This window comes from Lygodium microphyllum, chromosome 28 (assembly GCF_053477565.2).
Source record: "Lygodium microphyllum isolate KBCC chromosome 28, Lygodium_microphyllum_v1.1.10, whole genome shotgun sequence".
NCBI lineage: Eukaryota > Viridiplantae > Streptophyta > Polypodiopsida > Schizaeales > Lygodiaceae > Lygodium > Lygodium microphyllum.
Window position 1 is genome coordinate 93708022 of NC_141162.1, and position 19512 is coordinate 93727533.

The window sequence follows — 19512 nt, forward strand, 5'->3', positions numbered from 1 at the left end:
GGGAATCCTTGATAGAACTCCTAGAGTTTTTTAAGCAACAAATGATAATGCTTTTTGGCTTGCAAAAGATGTTTTTGGGTATGTCATATCTAGGTTTGTTTTAAACTTTTGTATCAGATTTCATGGCAATTTTATATTGAGCCAAAACCCTTTTGAAACATCTTTTATCTTTGAATTTGTAAGAGCATGCCACTTCCAAAATTGGAATACCAAATATTCAAACATGAATCTAATATGTTTTTTCATATTCTAAAGTAGCTCAATGGCTAAGTTTAAATCTAACTTTGAGGCTACTATAATTTTTCCTATAATAAGCTATACTAGAGTTAGAGCTTTACATGGAAAATACAAGAGAAAGGCCTTCAAACTAGATATATTTGTACTCATGATGAATGTGAAGAATGTGTAGATATATTGATCTAAAGTGCCACCAATCCTTAAGCTTGGTAAAATAATTAGACTTATCCATAAGCATAGGAATACATTGTCCTTGACTGTATTGTTTAGATCAAGAGACGGTTGAATTGGTCAAGAGTTGGATGTGGCTGCCATTGGGTTGCTTAGATGAGACTATGAGTAGGGAGATCCTTGGTTTTCTCTTGTGGAGTTGGTTTGGGGTCTCCTAGAGGCAACAAGATTCATCCATGTTTTACACTTTCAAATTTGGGCCCAAAAAGGGTTCTCCCATAATATTTGTAGGATGGACCTATGGATTTCGGAAAAATAGCCCAAGTATATGTACTTAAAACTCATGACTTGGTCCTTAATTTCTACCCTGACTGGATGGCAAGCTTGAGACATTCAAGCATTTGTCTTTGTACATAATAAACCTGAATAGAAATGCTCTTCAATAGAAAGTGTAGGCCAATATTGCACTATATCTAATGAATATATTATCTTTGGATATTTGTTTGCAACAAGGTTGAGTTTTGATCATTTGTATTTCATGATCTATCTTGCTTTAGTTATATCGTTTTCTTTGCATTAATATGATTGAACTACTTATCATTCTATGCTTTCACTATCTTATTATTGAGAAAATTCTATCATTATTAATCTAAAACAACACTTTTAAAGTTCTATATCTTCATAAGTGCCACTGAAAGTATTCACTAAACTGATTATAAGATTTTTTTCTATTTAGACAAAAAATCGCCTCACTTTCTAAACTTCTAAGCTAGAAATTTAGCCAAATATTCTATAACATAAAATCATAGATAAGTCCTTAAAGGGAACCATGTATTGTATGCTCAAAGAAATTATGTGCTTGGTGAGCATCATATATCATTTTTTTGAAAAACGAGGTGTGATTACATTATACTTATGTACTTGGCGAGCACCATATACCCATTTTAAAATGAAGAGGTGTGCTTGGAGTAAAATTGATTAAAAACTAGCCAAGTTCAAATTTTGCCTACTTCACAAACTGACCACCTCATTTAATTCAACATTGCAAAACTAATTGGTGATTGCTAATTCACCTTTCAATAATCTAGACTATACTACTAGAAACAATCTTGGGTCTTCAACGTATCTTCCAAATCATTAAAGTGTTTTTTTCATTTACAAAATGGTGACTTTGGACAATATGAAAGCAAAGAAATCATGCTTTTCTTGAAGCATTATTCTTTTGTTCTTGTACGTTCTTTGGATGCTATTTGTAGCAATCCATATATGTCAACTACTATATTGATGGTACACATATTTGATTGGATGTACCAAAAATTGACATTGCTTCCTTTAAGAACTACCACATGTGTATATTAATGAGTGATCATACAATGGTTACACAAAAAAGGGTTGAAAAATTAAAATGTTTAAAAAACAATTCAAAAGATTGTGAGGCAGTACATGAATACTCAAACTATGCACAACTTTGTCAGCAGTAGAATTCAGATGACAAACTAGAAAGGCTCTTTTGAGGTGGATAAAGTCCTCATCTCTAACATATAGGGTAACATACACTATCCACAAAGGAAAAAATTGCAACTATGATAAGTTGTATGATTTCCCTTCGTACTGTGGGGACCCAGTTATTGCCTATGAATGGACCTATGTAGAGAGTAGTAGCGACTCTGAGACCTGCTTGGTTTCCACTCTACGTGTGATTCTCTATACCCAATGGTGAACCCTCACTTGTGCAATATCACAAGGGTGTAGTCCTGGGATGTGTTTATGTTGTACAATTTCTTTCATTGAATAATCAAGAGTATATCTTACTCTCACATATCGTGCTACCTTTATGTGCTATGTCAAGTGAGTGATTGAGTGCAAGTGCATTAGGCTTGGAATCTAAGTCTCTTTCTTGAAGTCTAGAAAGTAGAAGAGAAGATACATTGCCCTGAAATCATGTAGTGATGACAACCCACGTCGTGACGCTCCATGTCATGTCACCCCAAATCGCATCGCCCCTGTCACAATGCCCTGCCCGGCAGCGCAACAACCCTAGCATGACATACCATTTGAAGGTGAGATGTGACTTCCCCACAATGAAACTACTACTCAAAGGCAAAACACAACTTCATCGTGGCGACAACCCCAAAACCAAGGCACATCTCCCCTGCAACCTACTACCACTCGAAAGCCAATATGCATCTTCCGACAACACCATGGAAACAATGCAAGAAATGCATTCAACCCACTTATGGTAGTAGAAGATGAGAAGAGAGAGGCTCATGACAATAAAGTAGTTGGATTAGAGAGGTAGTTAGAAGGCATGTCAAGCCTATTGCATTCCATCTAGAGGAGCATGCAATAAAAGGAAAAAGAGGAGAAATGGAGAAGAAAGGTTGAATAAGAGCAAGGGTTTAAAGAGTGGATGAAACAATAAGAAGAGAAGGAGAAGAGACATAAACTTCAAGAGGACATAAAAATGTTAGAAAATAAATTAGCTCTAGAGGAAGCAGTTAGAAAATACCAAGAAAATGACAAAGAGAAAAAGACTAAATTAGGGGGCAAGAGGGATGAGAAGGAAGAGGCAACTGCAACACTCCACAAGAACAATGATAAGAATAAGGATGAGAAGTAAGGGATGAATGATGGAGGGGAGAGTGAGAGTTCAAGAGATAACTATGGGAAGTTCAAGATACCATAACCTACCAAGTATAAAGAAGAAAGAGATGGACTAATTTTGAAAGAAGTGGATTGCAGAAGTAGATACGTACTTGAAGTATGACAAGATAATTGAAGATAGGAAGGGAGAAGTGGCAGCCATCTATCTTGAGGAGGATGTGGCTAGTTGGCACCTGCTCAAACAAGAACAAGACCACACCATCTTCTTATGGGAAGAACTAAAGGACTATTTGATCCCAATGATGGAGAAATTCAAAGTTAGGGACAATGGAGAAACCTAAAGTAGGCACAAGGGAAGATGGAGTATGTCAACAAGTATAGGCAGTTGGTGCTTTAGGTCTCAAACATGGATACACACACTAAGTTACATGGATTCCTATTTGGCATGCAAGAGTGGGCCATAAGAGATATAGAGAGACAAGAACATGTAAGTCTAGCCGAGGCCATGAGAATGGTGGAGAGACTAGTAGACTTGGAAGAAAGGAGGACAACCCAAGGGAATCAAGCAATATTCAACACCAACCTCACCACCATCAATTGAACTACAAGACTAAACCCCCCAAGAGGACCTGCTTCCAAAATTAGAAATTAGGGCCCATGAGAAACCCCAACTACATCACATTCTGCCTTGGTACCATGAGGAGCATTTGGAAAGTAGGGGAACTGTCACTATAGACCGACTCTAAGTGTATCTTACGAGTCAACAATGTCAAATACATCATGGTGTAGACCACAAGCCCTAGCCATAGGAGTTAGATGTTTCAAGTGCGGCAATCCACACTATTAGAATATATAGATGGCCTATCGAAGACACAATATCAGGTGGATCTAGAGTAGCAGCTACGAGTGCATATGGAGTAGATGAGCCATAACTCCTACCCATTCAGGAGATTCCCAGTAGGAGTGAAGAGAACCTAGATCATCCAAGAGTGGGGATAGTGAGTGCATGTCCCCAATGCATGGCAACATGAGTAGAAGTAGTACACCACCTATACTTAAGGGAATAGTCAATAAGAGAGACCAAAGCAATCTTGGTGGATGCATGAGCAACTCACAATTTTATCATCCCAAAGTGTGCAACAAAGCATGGACTAAGATTGACCAAGACACCAAAAGGGTTAACAATTACCTATGCGCAAGGAGAAAAAAAAGTAGTGAAACAAGTATTTAGAGTTCAAGTATCACTAGTTAGGGAAATGAAAGGCCAAGCTCAACTTTCTAATGATACCTATGGATGACCTTGAAGTCATTTTAGCCCTCGATTTTTATCATAAGTATAGCATTGCAATGTTTGGGAAAGGAGTCAATGAAATTATCTTAAATATGTAAGGAGAAGAGTCCCATGTGAGAGAATGCAACTCCTAAATAGAGCACCGATCAAAGTGCAAATAAAGGAAAGCAAACCAAAAGCCTCTTGCCAAGCCAAAAGAGAACCCAAGAACTCCAACTCAGCAAACACAACAACCCATCACAAGCATTAGGCGTTGCATCATGACATGCAGTGCCAAAGTAGTGGAGAAGTCAATGAAGCAAGGGGACATGGTGTACTTATGCATGCTAAGACTCCCAGAGAAGGAGTCAAACAACCAAGGGCCCAAAACTACAAGTTAGCAATAAAAAAGTAAAGTGCTTCAGGAATATGCAGATGTGATGCCCTCAAAACTACCCAAAGGATTATCCCACAAAAGAGATGTAGACCATAAGATCGAGTTGATCCCATGGGGCAATTCCACCAACTAAGACCCCATACTGAATCAATCACACTAAGTTGATGGAATTGAAGAAGTAATTGCATGAATTGCAAAAAGGAAGGCTTCATCCAATGCATAAATCTTAAGTCAAGGTACCACCAAATCCGCATAGCTAAAGAAGACATCCTAAAGATATCCTTTCGCATTAGATATGGAATGGCTAGGCTTGCGATTCAAACTTAGCAATGGGCTAGGAACTTTTGTGGATTAATGGATGGAATATTAAAGCCAAAGATAGATGTGTTTGTCATTATATACATAGGCGATAAGTTAGTCTATACTAGAACCTTAGAGGAGCATAGGGAACACTTAAAGTTAGTATTCAAGAAGCTAAGACAGCACAAACTATATGCAAAGCCAAAAAAATGTGAGTTTGCAATAAGAGGGCTAGAATCCCTAGGATATATTGCAGGAGAGGACATAATCAAAGTAGACCCAAAGAAAGTAGAACCAATGAAGCAATGGCCAGTCCTGAAGACAATCCCCAAAGTTAGGGGATTTCTAGGCTTCACAATATTTTGTAGAAGATTTGTAAAATATTACACCGTGGCCATGGCTCCATTATCTCAACTTACCAAGGGTGAAGGAAATTTCAAGTGGGGGATAGGGACCAACACGCAACCTTTGACCCTATGAAAGAATGTATGAGCAAGAACCCTATGCTCAAATTAGCAAACTTCACCATACCCTTTGAGATCTTAACAGATGCTTCAAATTATAGCATTGGGGGAGTGTTGATGTAAGATGGCCATCCAATGGCTTATAAATCCAAGAAATTCATAGAAATTGAAACATGGTGGATCACCCATGAGAAGGAGATGCTAGCGATGATAATTACCTTGGGAAGTGAAAGCACTGTGTGCAAGACAAACACACAATAGTCTTCACTGGCAACATCTCTCTAAAATACTTCCAATCACAACCTAAGTTATCTACCAAACAAGCAAGATGGCTAGACTTCCTTACAAAGTTTGACATGGAAACAAAGCATAAGCCCAATTCCACGAACAAGATAGCAAATGTGCTTAACCGAAACACGAACTTGAGAGCAATGAATGTAGCCAACAACAATTTCTTAGAGTTAGTGAAGGAACCACTAGAGCAAGACATTGGGATACACAACTTAACAAAAGAAGTTGAGAAAATATCGCACGGCATGTATATACTTGAAGGGATCCTTTTTGTAGGGAAAAAACTATACATCCCCAATAGTGTGGAGTTGAAGAAAATAATTTTAAATGAGGTGCATGATGAGAAACTAGGGGAACACAAAGGGCAAAGCAAGACCCAAGAGGCCTTAAGGAGATAATTCTTTTGACCAAACATGGAGGAGGTTATAGACCACCTCAAGACATGGAACCGCCAAAGCAAAAGATCAATATGCTAACGACTACTTAAAGAAATGGAGACAAAGAAACGCAGCAACCAAGCAAAATCTAGAAAAAAGCAAATTCACTACAACCGAACAAGTCAACAAGTAGCACAAAATGAGTTCTATTCACCAAGGAAGACAAGGTCTTTATCAACTCCAAGCATATGTCCTTACCCAAAAACATCAGCCCGGAGTTTAATCTTCAATACTACAAACCATACCGAATCACCCAAGTTCTGAATTATGTCACCTACAAGTTGGACCTACCGGAGAGCATTTGTGTGCACAATGTCTTCCATGCATATCTTTTGCACACATTCTACCCAAATTCACAATGGGACACACATTCCACTACATTCCAATGGCCCCTTCGAAGTAGAGACAAACCTTCAATGCCAAAAACAAAAGGTTTGCCTTGAGCATCTAAGCAAGTGAAAAGAGTGTCCTCTCAAAGAAACCACTTGGATTTCCAAAGTGAAGGCTCACAAATGAAATAAGAGACCTTTTCTACTTGGCTCAAGGAAAATCCAACCAATACTTCCAATGTATCTTGAGCCATTACTTAGCTTATCATAGAACTTTGAAACCTCTACTCCTAAAATATAATTGAGTCAAGGATAGATGAAACTGCCAAAAAATCAATTAAAATTTTGATCTTAATGTACAGACCCTAGCCAACTTGAGAAAAAAAGTTATACTAAGACCCCCAAGACATAGTGCAACAAACACTGACCAATCTAATAGTAAAGGCTGCATTAAGACCCCACAAGAGAGTCAAGTCCTAAACCGGCAGACACTAACTAGCTTGATAGCATGAGCTATGTTAAGATCCCAAAATGAGTCAAAATAACCACCCTTAAGATTGCTAAGGACAACAATTCATTTGGCAAGGTTGCATATAAAGGCTTTGTAGGTACACCATGGTGTTGCCTACAAATGCACCTATGAGGAATATGAGCCTCTATGAGCCAATCCCTCACCCATGATGCCGAGTCCTAACGAAAGGGTGTTGATACCTCCTACCTCAACTCACAATCAAATCCCTCTCATGCCCCAGCTATCTTTGTATTCTCTTTACTTTCAATACAAATATTTGGCCCCTAAGAGGGGCCCTTGTTTTTCCATTGAGCTCACTTGTATCGTGCACCATGTCGTATTACGCTTTCACAGGCCGTTGGGACCACCAAGTGTTGGATGATGCCTCATGAGGTGTTTCACAGGCCGTTGGGACCACCAAGTGTTGGATGATGCCTCATGAGTTGTTTCTAGGTGTGATTCCCCAAGTCCTAGGGTGTACTTATGTTATACCATTTCTTTGATTGAATAATACAAGAGTATACCTTACTCTCACATATCGAGTTACCTTTCTACACCGTGTCAAAATGAGTACATGTGCATTACAAAAAAGGGGGGAAAGGAGGGTGTGTGTGGAAGGAGCGGGATAGAGTGGGCCGTGGGTGGGGGTGTGTGGTGGGGTGGTGGTGTGTGGTGTGGTGATGGGAGAATAAGGGGGGTGCTGGTGGTGTAGGGAAGGAGGGGGAAAGAGGCACATAATACATCATATCTAGTAACTTCTAAACAGCTTTACCTGTGAACCAGATTTTCAAGGTTTTTAAAGAGATAATGTTCATATTTAGTACCAAAGATCTATGATGTCGCACTTCTAAACAGACTTTACCTGTGAACCAGAGTTTCAACATTGTTAAAGAAATAATATATAGCTACCTCATCTATGGCATCAGTGTCCTTCGCTCATCTTTTTCGGTACCTTAATCTTGCACATATTAGCTTGAAATACTTATGAACCTACTATTCTGGTGAACAATGCCTTTGTGTGTGTGCTACTCACTACAAGCTTTCTAAAAGTAGTATGCAAACATACTGTATACAAATAGAAGATATCCCATTGCTTGGCTGCGGTTCAAGGATGATGGCTTCAACAAACTTATATATCTGGGACTAAAGAGTACAATGCCTCTCATAAAACATAGTTACGACAACATAGGGATGGAATAGCTCTTACATTAAAGACCGATGCCTACAGATTATCAACAAGAGTAGAATGCTTATCCACAAGGAGTAAGCTTCTTGTTTCCAGAGCCACGCGGATTCTCATCTTTCCAATCATCCCAAGCCCTTGCCTTGTACTCAGCTGCTTCGTCATCACTTTCATTGCCCTTTTTTCCTTCGTTTGCCCATGATGAATTCGCTTCCTCTTGAAGCCTTGCATTCATTTCTGTCCATTTCTTCATAATTTCCATTTCCTTCAAACCTGCCTGTTCAATGCTCATGGTTGGTAACCTGGAGAAGTTGTCATCCACATCTTAATCAGACAACAAACACATGTCCAAAGCTACACAGATGCTATACTAAAACAAAATAAAAACACTTGTTCGCCATGAAGGGGAATGTAGCCTTGTAAATGCAAATAGTTGAAACTGTTACCCCTTTAGAAGGCAGCCAAATAGGCAAGCACACTTCTCGAGACAGTTTTTTTAAGTTTATGCACAAACTTTCAAGTGCAGGGCAGATCTCAACCTGTGGCTTGGTTGAAAAACTTCAGCTGCAATCTTCTGTCTTTCTGTTGTGATTGGGCCTCCAACGAGGCTAGCAGGACCAAATACAGGCTGATGGTTATGCTGGTGTCCTGCTGCTAGACTTGCTCTTCCCTCCAACACATCCTGAGCAAATGTGGCACATGTAATTGGCTGGGCTGGTTTAGAGGTCCTTGCTTGTGCTGCTGCACCTTTGTGCCATGCTTCTGCTTTGGCTGCTCTCTCATCCAACATTACCCGAGTAATTGATTCCTGACCGTCCTATTGGACGATCAAGATAACTAGTCAGGCTGGTAAGTGAGACAAAAGTAACCACCTATGTCGAGGTTCTACTAGCAATGCATCTCCTTCTGTTATACTATGAAAGCAGTCAAATAAACAAGCAATAACCACCTCATTGCGATTCACCGCAAGAATCTCCTCTTCCAGCTTCAGCATCTCTGAAAGATCTAAGGCCTAACAAAAGAGACACAAACGAATTACTATCAGTAGACAGACCTATCATCAAGTTTTTTAACACTTTCTTTGAGCGATCTTCCAAAGATTATTGATGACTCACCTTGCACAGAGCTAATGATATCTGCGTTAACCAAGCCTGGACCAATTGAAAAATACACTTGTTTATAAAAGTTCAGGATTGCAAAATACATATTCACAATGTAAAATGCGGTGTACAAAAGCCAAAGAAATCTCTCTATGAACTTGCAGGCTTTTTTCAATCATCTCTGTATTAGTCTGTTTTATTTGAGCCTTCAGAAAACTCTCGACCACAGAACAGATCAGTCTAGGACGCCCATGTCCAGGCACATCCCACGATGATCACAGCTTCAAAACTGAAGATAATAACTTTGTAATGAATCTCCAGAAATTGTGGGAAAAGCTAACCACTCTTCAGTTGTTTTTAACAAAACGCTTCAACTTATTTTGGATAGAGGTAAAATAACACAAGGTATTTTCATTCTCCACTCATGATTTGAACTAGAGAATTATTTACCTGGGTATCAATTATTGTACTTAGATAATGGAATAATGATTCTGAAGCTCATCCTTTAAAATGTGAAAGCCCAAACATTGGTGAAAGTAGCTCATATATTTTGAGATGTGACATGCATAACAGGGATCTGTGTAAGGCATGAACTTATGTAAGATGGATTCTGAGGTCTGATCTCATGTAATATAGATCTTCTTAAGATGAGTGATTGCACCAAAATAAAAGATATTGGAATGATTTTCTTCACAATTACATTCAAGGCGAGTGCTTAAATAGTTTTCCTTGTGTGTTGTCCTTAAATGTTAGACATAATTTCCTGCCAGTGTAAAAACTCCTCTATGTGTGTATGCACACACACCCATGAATCCATCTGTCTCACCCCCTTTGCATGATTTGCCTCAGGCTCAACCCTGCAAACAAATTCTTTCACCTTCTTTTCATCTTTATCACAAAAAATCGAGAAGCACTGCCGCCTTCACTATTTGTTATCACCCAGTTGAAGTATTAACTTCCTTTTTTATCAAGCTCCTCATTATCTAGCAGCAATACCTGGACCCTCACCAACGAGTCCTTTGTTATTGGCCAGTCTGTCCCTTTCAGATGTCAACTTGCCACATCATCTAGTTGCAGCCCACTGTAAGCATAAGTCACATCTGCTCCAGTACTCACCTTCGTCAAATCAAGCCTGCCAATAGTCATGTCTTAAACCACACATCTAGTCTCCCCAGTAATGTTGCCATATTCTCAGGTCATCAAAACTCCCTCCCTCCCTCTCCCTCTCCCTCTCCCTCCCTCTCTCCCTCCTGCGACCCTAACCCTCCCCCTTGTTTCTGAATGCTCAAGTAGCCAAATTGAGTTTTCAACAATTGCATGTAGGTCATACTTGCTGTAGATGACCAATCTCCTCAAATCTGTTATAAATCTTCAATTTGACAGCCACAATCCCTCATGAATGGATGAGATCTGCTGGGTACTCATTCAAGTCCTAATTACGTTTTAAACAGCAAACCAAGGCTGAGAAATTTCAGATCTGCAAGGGAGGAAGAGATAAGTAGCAGATTAGAGTGAAATCTCCAACTTTCTTGCAAGAGAGAAGCTTGCACAGCAGTCACCCTCTGTTTCCAGGCTGAGAAATTGTTGCGGGTCGGGTCACCTTGCAGAAATTAGGCTTTTTCTGCTGTCTCATCCTCCAAAATCAAGTTCAGCAACGGTCAATTGCTCCAGAATGTGCATCAACTGTTATGTATTGTCTCAAAACTGATCTCTGCAGCCTTATGTAGCCTTGCATGGCCCAAGCATTTTGTCCTTGCCCTCATTTGAAATAGCATTAAATGTTGCACATCCTCAATTTTCAAATCCTTCCCTCTTTGGACCTAAAAGTGTTGAAACTTTCCACAGACATTAGTCTAGGAAATCAAATCATTTAAATCTCAAACCCCCATGACACCAAATGTCATTTCCAAGGGGATATGTAACGTCCTTGACCAAGATCTAACCTAGGTGTGTGGCTAAAACCTGTCCATCACAACGTTTGCCAATGTCCCCCATGTCAAAATAACACGTATGCTCTGGTACCATGTCAAAATATGACTGATGTAAAAGCAAACCAAAGAGACGGTAGGGTTTTGCAAGGAGAAACAAGGAGTGTGTACGGAAAACACAGAGAGTAAAGAGAAATTCAGAAAACACAAAAGAAGAAGATGATGAATGATGAATCACTGAATCATGCTAAGTGAATCAAGCTAATACAACAAAGCTAAAGCTCTGAAGATAACTGCACTATCTTGTCTGAATCAGGCGGCAACACCTGTAGGGAATTTGCACAATGAAAGGAGTGAAACACAGTCCTCCAGCTGTAGGATATCGAAGGTAAATGCTGAATGGTGAGGGAAAAGAACAGCCAGCTGTACAGGGAGAAAAATGCAATCCTCAAGGGCTGTCAAAGATGAAGAATATGCTGAAATCTCTCCGAGATGATGGCTGTCAAGGTGACTGCTGCGCAGCCAGCTAAGGAAGAAAACACAAGAAAATGTGATGAAGATCTCTATGTGTAAGTGGCTGCAGATAGGCGACTGCTGGGCAGCCCTTCAAGAGTGAAGAAAACACAAAAATGCAAGTATCTGGTGTAGCGCTGATAAAGAGGGTGCAACCTATGTAGACAGCCTAATAATGATGCCAAGTCTATAGGGCTAATGCTAGATGTGGACTACAAAACGGTAGGTGGAGATGGATGCAAAAGCCACGAATCATGATGTCCTCGCAGGGTGTAAACGGTAGTGGAGAGGATGGAGAAAGGAGAGAAGAATATGGAAGAGAGTAACATAGTGTCAAAAGGAATGAATGTGTGGGATGAAGAATGAGAGAAGTCAGTTAGAGTTCTCCTTACTAATAGCTTTTATCTTTCTTGTACTATTTACTACATTTTCATTTATTGTTCTTTTCAAATAGTTGTACCATCATATAGTGATTGTAACTCATGGTCTCATAGGTCCATTTGGCCTATATCAATCCATCTCTCTCTCTCTCTCTCTCTCTCTCTCTCTCTCTCTCTCTAAAACCAAGTGGAAATCTTGTTATGGTAGAATTACCCAAAATCCGAAAGGCATACACATGGGGAGAACAAGCAATAAGTACTCTACCATTTGGAGCTGCCTCGACAAAATCAAAGATACTGCAAAAAAAAGTATGGAAGCAATCCGAGATGTGTGCAAGATCCATGACCATGACTTGGAAAATGTACAAGAATTTATGATAGCCATAGGCAATGAAGCAATGTAGCAAATCAAGGAGGAAATGCTTGCAAAGATGCAAGAATGGAAGAATGAAATTTAATAAGAGATACAAGCATAGTTCACTTAATGGAAAGAAGACATTGAGTCATGACTTCAAGAGAGAAACATGGTGATTGAGGAACTCAAAATGAGATGATCGCCCAGGAAAACCAACTTGACCTCTTTATAAAAAAGGAAGGGGGAGATCGTGCAAAATATGCCCGAGAAAATGCAAACATGTTTAATGAGCTGCAAACGCACATGGAGAAGGAGATCAACACATGGGCAGCCATTGCAAATAAGGCTCAAGATGATGTAGCAAAAACTTCTAAATGGATTGAAGTGGTGAGAAAGGCCCCTCTAAACAAAGATGAGTTCATAAATACCACACTAGAGAAAAAAAGAGAAGAAAAGTTAGAGCCTTGAGTCCAAAATAACAAGTATGATCCAATACCATATCAAGATATGCGACGATGCAGAGAGACAATAGGGTTTGCAAGGAGAAACACAGTGCGTATGGCAAACACTGAGAGAGAAGAGTTTCAAACAGTGAGAGAGAAGAGAAACTCAAAAACACAAGAACATAGTGATGATGCATTGAATCATGCTATGAAAAGAAAGGCTAATATAGCGAGGCCGAAGCTTAGAAGACGGCTGCATTGTCTGGTCTAAATCAGGTGACAGCACCTGTGGGGAATCTACACAATGAAGGGAGCAAAATGGAGTCTTTCAAGCAGTGGGCTATTGGCATAATCATTGGAAGATAAAGGAAAGCTGTCGAGGGGGCAAACCGCACTCCTTTGATGAAGTTGAAGATGAGGAAGATGATCACCAGCTAGAGGAAGTGAAGCGCAGTCCTCAAATACCAAGAAGATGACCTAGGCAGCAAATGCAAATCCTAGAGGCCAGAAGGCTGTAAATGCAAGCTATAGGACTCAGGAGCCTCCAAATGATGGCACCTATGTGAAGGAAGGTCGCCAGAGTGATGGGAGCAATCAAACACAAAATGTTGAATGGCCTAGGCAGAAAAAAGTTAACACCTGATGCCCCTGATCAGCAAATGCAAGGTATGATGTACTGCTACGTAACTGTGAAGGACAGCAGACTGAGGGGAGCACTCCAAGTGATGAACGCAAAGTTCAAGAGGTGACACCAAGTGTGGGGTGATCATGCCACGATGATGGGAGCACTCCAAGCTACCAAATGCAAGGGGAATGGCAATCTATGATGACGTCAAGGTGTGGAAGATAATCACCATGCTATGGAAGGAGGATGGATGCCCACCACGAACCACAATGTCCAAATAAAGGGGTGTGAGGGCAATGGAGAGGTAGGAGGGAGAGTGTCGGAGTGACGGAAGAAGAGGGCTGAAGAATGACTAAAGTGATGAAGAATAAATGAAGTGACTACCTATTTATATGCATAAGCTATCTAGGGTGGTGCACCATTGTATGAGCGCCCACTAATGAAAATGACCAAAATGTGGACACGAGCTCTTTTTGGGTTTGTCTGTGCAAAACCCTAACTGAGTGAAGAAACTAAAGAAGTAGTTTCTCAACACCCCCTCTCAAGTCCAAAAATAGATGAAGAAAGAGGAGAAATGAGAGATACAAAGAGAATCCCAGAGATCCAAGATTTCCACCATAAAGATAACCTATAGTAAGGAATGGTAGACAGGATTAACTATAGAACCTGACTCCACCTTCAGAGAGAAGCCACTAGCTCTATACCTCCATGCTAGAAGAAATTCGAAGGCCTCATCACCAAGCCACGGCTAAGCAGTGGCTAAACCTCCAAGGTCCCAATCTAGGAAATACCTGAAGATCTTGCGTATCAATAGGAGAAATGATTGCGCGAAGACATTCATCCCCAAAGAGTAAAGAGTGGGTATAGAACTTCATGATGAATAGGTGCCCCCTCTAAGGATGGAGATGCAGGGGCCCCCTTTGAAGCCAAAGAAGTAGGGGCCCCCTTTGAGGGCAAAGAGAGTAAATTCCCCTCTGAATCCCCCTCTGCAAGAGATAGGGAATCTAAAAACTCATGGATCACAGACTCTAAATCATCTAATGACGAGGGGAGTGCTGCCTGGAGTGCCCAAGAAGGTATCTCAAGTGTCGAAGATGTTGAAGAACTCCCAAAGGTGCCCTCTCGAACCTGAGTAATCAAGAGTGAGAAAAGATGGGCTTCATGCTAAGCCAAGGGTAGGCAACAATCGGTGTCTCTCAATGGAGGAAACTATGGAGCCAAAGTAATGGAAGGTGTCAAACAACCACTATCTCACAAAGGAGCCGAATGCCAAGGGGATGGTATCTAGCAATCACTATCTCTCGAGGGAGCGAACTGCAAAACCGCGGGTTGTTGAGGTGGCATTCCTAAAACCCTAGAAGAAGTAGAAGCAACCTCCATAGCACATCGCGGTGGTTGCAAGGAGACCAAGGTACCAAGTGATCCTCCTATGGCTCGAAAGGTCTTAGTGTGCATTGGACGCATCTTATGGCCATGAGCATAAAAATTTGAAAACCGGTGCAAAATAAACTCTATGGCCCAAAAGGGAGAGGTGGCACGACGAGTGGCTTAGGGTAGATGCATATACTCCAACGGTGTAGGGAGCAAAGGTCAATGTCGCCAAGCATTGATGGGAGGTCCGATGATGCCAGAACAGGAGCACCCAATGGTCTGTCCATCTGCTTGTGAGAAAGTCACAACACTAGAGTGGCAACTTGTAAAAGGGAGGGTGGGAGAGAGAGGAAGAGAAGGATATCTCTCTCTCTCGGGGATGCAATGGAAATGAAGGGGAAAATCAATAGATGATACCGAACCCGCAACCTGCCTTTGCCTTCTCTGATACACATGGTCTTTAGCTTTATGAGCTTCTACGCTTTAATACCATGTCAAGAATAACAGGTATGCTCTAATACCATGTCAAGATATACAACGATGCAAAGAGAGTAGGGTTTGCAGGGAGAAACATAAGAGTGTATAAAGCAAACACTGAGAAAGAGGAGAAACTCAAAAACACAAGAAGAGCACGCTGATTATGCACTAAATCATGCTATGAGAAGAAAAGTCGATACAGTGGAGCCGAAGCTCAAAAGATGACTACACTATCCTATGTAAATCAAGCGGCAACACCTATGGAAAATCTACACAGTGACGGGAGCGAAACGTAGTCCTCGGGGCAGTAGGCTATTGAAATAATCACTGGAAGATGAAGGACAGCTATCGAGTGAGCGAATCACGATCCTTTAATGCTATCAAAGATGAGGAAGACAATCACCAGTTGTCAAGGGAGTGAAGCACAGTCCTCGGATGCCAAGAAGTTGGCCAAGCAGCAAACGCAAATCCCAGAGACTAAAAGGCTGCAAACCAAAAATATAGGAGCCTCCAAATGATGGCCCTTGTGTGAAGGAAGATCGCCACAGTGATGATAGCAGCAATACACAAAATACTGAATCGCATGGGCAGAAGAAAGCTAATGCCTAATGCTCTTGATCAACAAACGCAAGGTATGATGTGCCACCACGTGACTATGAAGGATGCTAGACTAAGGGGAGCAATCCAAGTGATGAACACAAAGTCCAAGAGGTGACGCCAAGTGTGGGATGATGATGCCATGATGATGGGAGCACTCCAAGCTACCAAACGCAAGGGGAATGGCAGTCTATGATAACGCCAAGGTGTGGAAGATAATCGCCATACTCTGGAAGGAGGATGGATGCCCACCATGAACCACAATGTCCACCTAAAGGGGTGTGAGGGCAATGGAGAGACAAGAGGGAGAGTGTCGGAGTGACAGAAGAAGAGGGGTGAAGAATGACTGAAGTGGAGAAGAATGAAAAAAGTGATATCCTATTTATAGGCATAAGCTATCTAGGGTCACACACCATTGTATAAGTACCCACTAGCAAGTGGGCAATTTACAAAGACGGTTGGTCCTTGGATTATCATCACAAAGAGAGGCACCCATGACGAGGCACAGCCTATGAGACACTTGAGATTTGCAATGTGAAATTGCAACATATCCATGCAAACCAATGTAGGCATATTTCTGTAGACCTTCATTGATAGGGATGTTATCTCATACACAAAGACACACTTGAACCTAGGCACCTACCTACCAGAGGTGAGAGGGTATAGATGGGAGATGACCTACTGACCTCGAGGACAATCATGAGGTGGGACCAAAGGGTTAGAAGGGATGGCAGTTCTCATCTTGTGACTCTTTCAATCCTTTTGCATATCCACAATGGGTAGCATGACAAGGTGGCCCATTTTATATCATCCGAATAAGTATTTCATCACTTAGAGTAGGGCAGAAACTTCCATGTGGATGGGAAAGATTGGGTGGCCACTTATGGACCTAGCAGATGTCTTTTACTAGTCCAAACTGCATCAGGGCACATCAGCCAGCAAGTTGGCCAGTTGGCCAGCCCTCTCCTTCATTGCAATTATTGTATATAGTCTTCTCCAACCTCCATGCTTGGTGCAACTCATTGACATCATCAAAAGATACTGTCACAATCATCAACCAACCTCCATCATCATCATCATCACCTATTTCCATCAAAGATAAAAGTTACAATAAGTTGTACTTGACAACATACTGGGTGGTACCTAGTGACAAGTTTTGGCCTAGATCATTTTATTAGCCATTAATGTCAATAGTGACATTAGGAACTAGGCATTAATTAATTAATTAATTAATTAATTAGTTAATTATAGCTAGTTCAAGGGCTAATAAATGCTCAAGAATACTTGGCCTAGCGAATTTAGTTGTTGACTAGCACAGATATTTTTCCGAGTAAGAATTAGTAATTACATTAATTTTTAAAACTAATATTTCGAAATTTAATTGAATTGAGCTGAAATTTTGTGAAAATTACATTTAGAAGGCTGCCACTTGGCAAGACTTGTCCATGCAAGTGAGGGAAAGGCTATTAGAGGCTGGTGGAGCCTCATTCCAACATTGTGGAGACTAGGAGAGGAGGAGAGAGAGTTGTTTGTTACAATTTTCCAGCCATTGGTGATCACGCCAACCATTGAAGGCTATCAAAGAGCTACCCCTAACTAATCAGGAGGCCATTGGAGACAAGTGATAGCCCCTATAGGCTGTCTACATAAGTGATTGCAATTTTCCACAAGGGCAAGTGGCTGCATGTGGGGCTCCTGTTGATGGTGGGCTGCAGTCAATCAGCCCTTCACAGTAGAACATCTTCGAATTTCATCCAATTTTGGTGATGAAACTCTAAAATTTCTCTCTCTCCAGCTTCCTCTCTACTCTCTCACAGTTTCCCTTCAAAGATCTCAACAAAATTCAGTCCTAGGAGGCTGTAATTGAAGAATTTATCCTACTAAACCCTGATTTACGGCAGAGATTAGGGTTTGCCAACCGCTCTACAAAGAGTGCTCGGAATTCAAGGCTTCCTCTCTACTCCCTCAAACAATTCACAACTTCCCTTCAAAGATCTCAACAAAATTAAGTCCTAGGAGGGTATAATTGAAGAATTTCTGCTAGTAAACGCTAATTTATAGTAGAAATTGGGGTTTGCCAACCATCTATGAAGAGTGCTGAAATTTGGGGATTTCAAAGAATTTCAAGAGGCCAGCCAGTCAACATTAAGTTTGGGGCAAATTTCAACTTCCAAGGAGCAAATTAAAGATCAATCCCTGAGCAAACCAAGGGGCAACTTGGTTTGAAGGCTTGCTGGTTACTATGGACAGCAAGATGTATTGAAGTCTGAAGATTGAAGAAGATCAAGCTATATCTTAGTGTTAGCAATCCAAACAACTCATGTGTGAGTATGGCATGGCTGTCTTGTGTTCAGCAGTTTATTTCAGTACTTGTCTACGCTTCCATTGCCACACCACTTCTGCCATGGTATCAGTTGCTGATCATTTCCAACTTGTCAGAGGTCCAATGCTGCCTGTGTTTGCAGCCTATCCCTCAATTCCAATCTACAATCGTCAATTTATTACATTTAATTCTCAACCAGCTATAACTATAATCTATAATCTATCTATAACTATAACTATAACCATAATAATTGGATCCTAAAGCACACAAGTGTGTGTTCATTGGTTATGCACACGAGAGAAAGGCATATAAATGTTATGATCCATCTACTAGAGAGACTCTTCAGCAAAGATTTCATATTTGATGAAATGGCCTCATGGTATACATCATCTACTATCGTGCCTACTGATATGCCTTTAGTTCATTTTTTGCCTCTAATGACTATCTTTCTAGGTCGTTTTTGCTGAATCTGGCAGTTCTTGACTAGGTTTTCTTCGTTTTGCAAAAGTTGCCCTTCGTTTCTAATCAGATCTTTGGTTGTGTTGCATGTGAACTCTCAATTTGTGAAGTCTTTGCTATTGTTTTGGTTGTATTCCCTCTCAATATACCCTCTATCCTCTACCTCCTCTTCTTCTCCTCTCCTGATAGCTCCTCCATGCATTTCTACAAATGATAAGTTACATGGACTTGACTACCTTACTTGGAGTGTTGTGATGAAAGCTTGGTTCATGCAAAAGCAAATTCGGTACATTGTATGTGGAGCTATTCCTTGGCCTCAACGTCCTTTTCCTCTCCTCGAAGATTTTGATGAGAACAACCATGAGGAAGCTGTGCTTACATGGGATTCGGACGATAGGCATGCATATTCTGCACTACTTCAGTGTAATTCTAAAGAAGTTCTACCGATGGTTACCTCTTGCCGAAGGTCCCCAAAAATATGGTCGAAGCTTTAAATGTTGTGCGAGGCACCTTCCCCCATGTGCGCCATGACCCTTTATGGACAACTTCAACAGATGAAGTTTGAGACAAAGGACACCATTCAATCCTTTTTGCTCCGTGTTACACAGGTCCAAGACCAACTTCAACACATGTAATCTACCCTTCCTAAGGCACATCTAGTGGGAATGATACTCTACAAACTCTCCCCGGAAGTTGATGGACTGGCCAATGCTTTGCAAGAACAAACATCCTCTACACATATGTCCT

At 40.8% G+C, this 19512-nt stretch overlaps 1 protein-coding gene across 1 annotated transcript in view; it reads right to left on the reverse strand.

The window, feature by feature from the left end:
- Positions 1-7873: 7873 nt before the first annotated feature.
- Positions 7874-19512, reverse strand: part of TAP46 (2A phosphatase associated protein of 46 kD) — a 66774-nt gene continuing 55135 nt past the window's right edge. The window contains exons 6-9 of the mRNA XM_087670719.1: positions 9310-9345; positions 9144-9206; positions 8734-9011; positions 7874-8496 (exon numbers count right to left, since the gene is read on the reverse strand). Of these exons, the coding sequence (XP_087526845.1) occupies positions 8262-8496; positions 8734-9011; positions 9144-9206; positions 9310-9345 (612 nt within the window). The 3' untranslated portion in view covers positions 7874-8261. The remainder of the gene's footprint in view (positions 8497-8733; positions 9012-9143; positions 9207-9309; positions 9346-19512) is intronic.